The following is a 7,363-nucleotide window of genomic DNA, read 5'->3' as shown; positions in this document are numbered from 1 at the left end:
TTAGGTCCCTTCCAATCAACCTTCTTGGAGGAGGTAGAATTTCAAGGGCTTGACAGGAGAAGGCAAAGTAATGTTTATTTTTGAGGGTGTCTGGCCCAGTAGTAGGAATTCGAGATTCAATGGAGATAACCACACTAGGTGGAGAGTGGGTGAGCCAGAGAGTGGGTATGAGGCAAGGTAAGGTGAAGAATGAGAAAGGAAAGTGTGATCTTTTAAGATACCTGATCTGGGGACCCGGACACAGAGGAAGAGACTCTTGATTCTGACTCAGAGGACAACAGGGGGTCACTGCTGGGCCTGTAGTGAGGGTACCGTGGTGGTGACATCTGTGGGTACTGCATAGAAGATCTCCTAAACAATATCAGGTTTACGTCAATGAAGGACTCTGGAGAGCAGAGCTGGGAGGACCCACAGGCCATTCAGATCCATATGTCTGGTGTTTCTGCCAGTGCAACTCAGTCTCTATGGGGCCTGATAAAGGCTGACGCAGAAGGCTTTGTAGGAAAAAGTGGGACCAGTTCTAGGAGCTGAAAAAAAGGGACAATGGGGGAATTGAGCAGGTCAGCTTGGGCTGTGAGAGACTAAAGATCAGATCTAAGGGAGCAAAAGAGACCCTGATGAGACCATGTTCATGGGCGCTGAGTCAGGGAGGGGTACAAGTCTGCATGTGTACAGTGGGATCAGATAGGGAATCAAGATAGGTAGATCGCAGGCCTCCAGGAGTGAGTACTAACAAGCAAGGATTGTGAGACAGCTGAGAAAAGCTGGTGGCAGGAGCTGCAGCCTAAGGGGATTCTGGAACAGCCTATCTGGAATGAACCACAAGCTCATGTGCATACACACCAACCCTGACACCAGTGGATGCTTGGAGCTGTGTTGGTGGTATGTGAGGAGCATGGAGGTGACTCCAGAGATGGTTTGGAAGATTTTGCTGAATCCATAGGTAGGGGCTTCTCTTGGCAACATACCCACCATCAAGGCCCACTTAAGAAGCTAAAGACTTGGGCCCTAGCCAGTTTGGTTCTGTTGGTAGAGCATCGTCCTACAGACCAAAGGGACCTGGGTTTGATTGTGGTCAAGTGCACATACCTTGGTTGCAGGCTTCTCCCCAGCCCAGGCCCTGGTCAGGGCTCATGCAGGAGGCAACCAATCAATGTGTTTCTTTCATATCGATGTTTCTCTCTGTCTTTCCCTCTCTTCCACTCTCCCTAAAAAAATCAATGGAAAAATATCCTGGGGTGAGGATTAACAAAAAATAAAAACAAACAAACAAAAGAAGCTGAAGACTTGGGGGATGGGGAGCAGGAAGAGATTAACCAGAGAACTTATGTGTATATACCAGTATGCATAATCCATGGACACAGCCAATAGTGTGGTGAAGGCTTGGAGGGGGTGGGGGTTGAGGGGTGGAGGAGAACAATGGGGGGCTCAGGGAGACATCTGTAATATTTTCAACAATAAAGATAAGTTTTTTAAAAAGAAAAAGAAGACTCCTGTGTTGGGGAACCAGTAAGCAGGCCTGGAGAAGGGTGGACACTATCCTACAAGGCACATACAGCCTAGAACCAGCTGGGCTCCGAACCTGCAGTAAGCCCTGGAGAGTCAGAAATACAAAGACTTTGTGGGCACTGAGGAGAGAAAAAGAAGGAAGGGAAGGAGGGAGGGAGGGAGGGAGGGAGGGAGGGAGGGAGGGAGGGAGGAAGGAGAAGGGAGGGAAGGAGGGAGGGAGGGAAGGAGGGAAGGAGGGAGAAAGGAAGGATAAGGGAGGAAAGGAGGGAGGGAGGGAAATGTGCGTGACTCAGCCTACCCTGTTTCCCCAAAAATAAGACAGTGTCTTATATTAATTTTTTCTCCCAAAGTTGCGCTAGGTCTTATTTTCAGGGGATGTCTTATCTTTCCATGCGCTAGGTCTTATTTTTGGAGGATGTCTTATTTTCGGGGAAACAACGGTAATAGCTTGCAGTTGGGAGTGGGGATAGAATGGCAGCAATCATTTAACAATGAAATCCCACCTCAACCTGAACCTGGGACTGGGCTGGAGGTTGTGCCAACCCGTTTGGGCCTCCCTCCACTCAGAAGGCCCTGTCTGCTGCCTGAGCCTGTGGAGACCAACCTATTCCATCTCCAGCATTGCCCCATGGACCATCATCCACCCAAGTGTGGGGTCGGGGTGTGTTGGTGAAGATGAAGAGCATAAGAAGAGCCATCCAGGGACCAGAACCCCAGGAAAGGTCCCCACAGAACTCAGTTACAGAGAATCAGACCAGAGAACTCGGCCTCAGGGACATATATGGGGGTCTTGTGGTCCCTATAGCAAGGGCCCGCAAGGAGAACTGTGACCTTCAGGAAAACCCAGGCCCTGCCAGCACCCCATCACAGGCAGAGCAAAAATGTGCCTACTACAGCTCTCTGTGGTGGCCTCGTGAGGAGGTAAGATAGGGGAGAAGATCTAAGAGGAAACAGCTCAGACAGCCCAATTGAAGGGGCCAGGGCAGTAAGACCCCAGATGGCAGCACTGCTACCTGTGCTGCCACCAACACATAATCAAAAGGGGAGGCTGTGTCCATGGCTTCTCTTCTGCCTCTATTCAGTGCATCCAAACAAGCTGACCCAGGTCTCTAAGGCCTGTATAGGGAGGTGGGAGCAGCCACTCCTCCCCAGCTCAGACCCTACGGGGTCCTAGAACGACCGCCACATCCTCCTCCATACCCCTTTCTGGTGTAGGGAAAGGATCTGCAACAGAGGGTGGAAGTGGGCGGAACATGTGATGGGCATGTGAGGTTCTATTGGTCAGAAGAGCTGCCGATTAGGAGGGCAGCTCGGGCGAGGATTGGCTGCGTGAAGCGGGGCGCGGCGCAGCGAAAGAAGAGGCCCCAGGGGTGGGGCTGACGCTGCAGCTGGCGCAGCTCAGACTCGGAGCAGCAGTCGCCGTGCAGCAAAGCAGCCAGCTTTCCCCTCCCGTTCCCGCGCCCCGGTCGGGGCTCGGCCCCCCCCTCCCCCCGCCGGGTCCCCGGGGGCTGCAGTAGCGGCGGCGGCGGCGGCAGCAGCGGCGCCGCCCGTGGTTCCCGCTGGGGCCCGGGCGCCGGCCCCTCTCTGCAGGATGGGCACGGTGCTGTCTCTTTCCCCAGCCTCCTCGGCCAAGGGCCGGAGGCCCGGCGGGCTGCCCGAGGAGAAGAAGAAGGCACCGCCTGCGGGGGACGAAGCGCTGGGGGGCTACGGAGCGCCGCCAGCAGGCAAAGGCGGCAAAGGCGAGAGCCGGCTCAAACGGCCATCCGTGCTCATCTCGGCGCTCACCTGGAAGCGCCTGGTGGCCGCGTCTGCCAAGAAGAAGAAAGGCAGCAAGAAGGTGACGCCCAAGCCATCGTCCGCTGGCGCGGACCCCTTGGTCCAGCAACGCAACCGCGAGAACCTACTCCGCAAGGGTCGGGATCCCCCAGACGGCGGCGGCGCCACCAAGCCCCTGGCCGTGCCGGTGCCCACAGTGCCCGCGGCCGCCGCCGCCACCTGCGAGCCGCCGTCGGGGGGCAGCGGGGCCGCGCCGCCGCCAGGCTCGGGCGGGGGGAAGCCGCCGCCGCCGCCCCCGGCCCCTCAGGCGGCGCCACCGGTGCCCGGCGGCTCGCCGCGGCGGGTCATCGTGCAGGCGTCCACGGGCGAGCTGCTGCGCTGCCTGGGCGACTTCGTGTGCCGACGCTGCTACCGCCTCAAGGAGCTGAGCCCCGGCGAGCTGGTGGGCTGGTTCCGCGGGGTGGACCGCTCGCTGCTACTGCAGGGCTGGCAAGACCAGGCCTTCATTACGCCTGCCAACCTGGTGTTCGTGTACCTGCTGTGCCGAGAGTCGCTGCGCGGGGATGAGCTGGCGTCGGCCGCCGAGCTGCAGGCCGCCTTCCTCACTTGCCTCTACCTCGCCTACTCCTACATGGGCAACGAGATCTCCTACCCGCTCAAGCCCTTCCTCGTGGAGCCCGACAAGGAGCGCTTCTGGCAACGCTGCCTGCGCCTCATCCAGCGGCTCAGCCCGCAGATGCTGCGGCTCAACGCCGACCCCCACTTCTTCACGCAAGTCTTTCAAGACCTCAAGAATGAGGGCGAGGCCGCCGCCGCCGGCGCCGGGGGTCCACCCAGTGGGGGAGCGCCCGCGACCCCCGTCTCCTCCTCGGCCGCCAGGGACAGCTGCGCGACCGGAGCCAAGCACTGGACTATGAACCTGGACCGCTAGGCATACCCGACGGCCGCCCCTGCCCCCGCCCCAGCCCCTGACACACACACTCGGAGCCCTGGAACCATCCAGCTGCCGCCTCTGTTACCGCCGCTCCCAACCCCGCCGGAGGAGGAGCCGCCCCTGCCCGGCCGGGGAAGGTGGAGGCCAGGAAGCCGAGGCGTCTGGATTTGCTGGGCGTAGGGTGGGGCTGAGGGGTGGACGCGGGAAGGGGATCCCCCTACCTCAACCTTTCTGTGTGCGTCCTCACCCTTCCAACTCTGCCCAGGTCTCCCCTTTCCCTTCCGTGTGTGTCTATAAGCCCAGCTCCTTCGGGTTTGGTCCGTTTCCTCACTTTCTTCCTATATCTTCCTCTTTCCTCTTATCGGCCTTCCCATTTTACGTTCCTTGGGTGTGAATGTACGTCTCCATCTCACCCCATACCTATTTCTCTTTGCCCCCGTTTCCCTTTCTGCACCTGTGTCCCCATCGCCCATCTTGTTCTCTTTTTCCTCACTCTTGGCATGTGTCACCACCTTCCTTCCTTCCTGTCTGCCTCCCCCGCCTGTGTCAGCCTGCATTCATTCCCCCCCCACTCAATGAGCCCCCATTCCTCTCTCCCCAGACCAAAAGGAACATTAGTTCTTAATTTGGATGGACTGAGGTGCGGCGAGAAACTGTATTCCCAGAGGCTCAGACAACCACCAGAATGGTTCTTCACCCCACCCCCAACGCCTCTCTCTACCTTTCCAACGTGTTGCATGCCGGGAGTTGCGGGGAGAGGGATGCCGGACTGCAAGAGGCTGACCTTTGGGAGCAAACTCAACCTAGGAGGCCACCCCGGCGGCAGCGGTGCCTCAGCGGAAGGATGGGAAGAGACAGAAACTCTTCTTACTTAGGGGGAGGGGCACCCTCTTCCTTATCCTTAGGTGTTTTCTGTTTCCCCCCTCTTTTAATTTATTCGGTTGTTTCTGGAGGGTGGGGGGAGGGAGGGTTGGGCAGGGAGCTGTCTGAGGTGCTGATCTGAGGCCGGACTGGACTCCTCTCCGGAGGGTACCAGGGACTGGGTTGGGCCTGGTGCGGAATCCAAGGTGCCAATGATGCGGGCCGATGGCGCGGGCCGCACTGTCTGTCCGTCTGTCCGGAAGATAACTATAAAGCGCTTGTAGCGCCTGCAGATGGTTTTGCGCCGGCCTTTCTTTGGGCCCCGGGAGGGAGGGGGCAGGAGCGGGGGTGGAGCTGCCACAAGCAGGGCAGGAGGTCCCCAAGGGCCTAGTAAGAAAGGTCTGGTCCCTGAGAACTGCTACTTTTTCGGTCCCATTTACTGCCATCCTCATCCCCACCTCCATTTTGTCTGACCTAGCTCCTCATTAGTGGCCGATCCATTTCTGGATTCAGTGATGAGGACAGCAGAAGTTGTCCCCCTTTTACAGAGTGGTCCATTGAGGCAGAACTAGCTAATTATTGTGGCTACTTTTCTCTTCCTCCATCTCTCCCCACCATATATCCTGTCAGGAGGCCAGGCAGACCTGACTTAAGTCTGTGTTCACCACTCTTAGGTGGGGCCTGACTGCCACACCCAGCCCCACACGCTTCCCCTCACCCACTGGACTGCTTCAATGCTGCTTCGGTCACACGCCTACCCAGAGCAGACGTGGGAGTACCATTCCTGCTTGAGATTCAGACCTGGCTCCTTATCCCTAGAGAGGTTAGGACACAGGCACCCTGGGAGACAGGATCCATTGATTGGGGTTGAAAGAGAAATAACCGATTTATCCTGAGATCCCTGTTTGGTCTCCCTTGCCTTCTTAGCCACATGGCTAAGCTCTCCATTCACTGTTTCATTGGCCCAAGAAAGCCTGTCTCCAGTAAAAGCGCTGACCCTAAGTCACCCGGAGACCTCAAGAACAAGGCTCGCTGTCCGTGGTGCTGACCTGCCGCAGGGGGCGGAAGAGCCGAGTTGGGGCCTGTAGCGGCAAGAGGAGTGGCAGATTGGGTCTCAACTAGGTCTTCCGGATAATTTGGAAGTGGGGTGCGATCTATTCTACGGTGAGTTACAGGAGTCTGCCCCCAAACCCAGGAATGACGGCTTCCACTTGCCCTCCTAAGAGGACAGACTTCGACTCTCCCCAAGCCTCTGCCAAGCACCCTTGGACCTGGCCTGGAGCCGGAAATCCCCAGTCCAGATTTGTGAATCGAGTTCCCCCGGGGAAGGGGGAGAGAACTGGCGGAAGGGAAGGCGGGAGCTGCCGCCCATTGGCTGGAATTTGGCGCAGTCAGCGCGGTGCCGTCATCTCTTAGTTTGGAAGGAGGGAGGGAGGGAGGAGCACTTGGGTCACCTCGCGGCTGTCGCCATAGTAACCAGACTGAGAGGATGGGCGGGGCCACCTCTCCTTTCTCTCATCTTCTATGGGGGGGAAACAGTCCTAATCTTCCTTATTTGGAACTAGTTAGCAAGACTGCTTGATTGGAGTTACTGCGTTAGATATTGCCCGTGAACCTATTAACAGAGCATCTTCCCTGTACTACACACACACACACACACACACACACACACACACACACACGTGTTCCTCCAGGAACCTGTGGTTTGGCACTTTGAGACCTGAAATGAGAAAAAGTTTCAGTGTGTGGAGTCAAATTAAATCTGACTTTCCTTGCTGTGCCCCAAGGCATGAGGCTTTGCCATAATCTGATTAGGGGTGAAGGACTGGAGGAGGATCAGCGTGAATATATGGAAGAATTAGCCTTCTGGGTCAACTTGATCAGAGTCCTGTTTTCTGGGAGAGAAGGCAATTTTAAGGTGAAGAGCTCAGAATTGTCTTCTGAGAAGGCAAGATGAGAAGCAAATAAGCTTAGAAACAGAGCGAAGTGCCTCCTTTTTACTGCCAAGAAGTGAAGTGGCAAATGACTTGGGAAAATGAGTCCAGGCTCAGGAAGGGGGTTGTGAAGAGGGCCCAGAGCTCGAGAGAGAGCCCAGCAGGGGTGAGGAGTGACTGAGGAAAAAATGGAGATAAAGAATAGGAGACAGAAACCCAGCGGGAGCCATGACTCAGCACTTCTGGTTGAGGGGGAGGGGGTGACTCTCCCAGTACAGGGGCAGCAGAGAGGGGAGGGGAGCAAGATAGCAAGTGGGCATATAAACAGTGACCATTTGCATAATACATG

At 56.8% G+C, this 7,363-nt stretch overlaps 1 protein-coding gene across 1 annotated transcript; it reads left to right on the top strand.

The window, feature by feature from the left end:
• The first annotated feature begins 2,889 nt into the window (after positions 1-2,889).
• Positions 2,890-6,503, top strand: CDK5R2 (cyclin dependent kinase 5 regulatory subunit 2). Its single transcript, XM_084893086.1, has one exon. It carries the CDS (start codon positions 3,101-3,103, stop codon positions 4,214-4,216), a length of 1,116 nt encoding a protein of 371 aa, XP_084749212.1. The 5' UTR covers positions 2,890-3,100; the 3' UTR covers positions 4,217-6,503.
• The last annotated feature ends 860 nt before the right edge of the window (positions 6,504-7,363 follow it).

The sequence above is a fragment of the Pipistrellus hanaki genome, assembly GCF_964339955.1.
Source record: "Pipistrellus hanaki genome assembly, chromosome: 8".
Lineage (NCBI taxonomy): Eukaryota > Metazoa > Chordata > Mammalia > Chiroptera > Vespertilionidae > Pipistrellus > Pipistrellus hanaki.
This window is presented reverse-complemented; position numbering and strand designations above follow the sequence as displayed.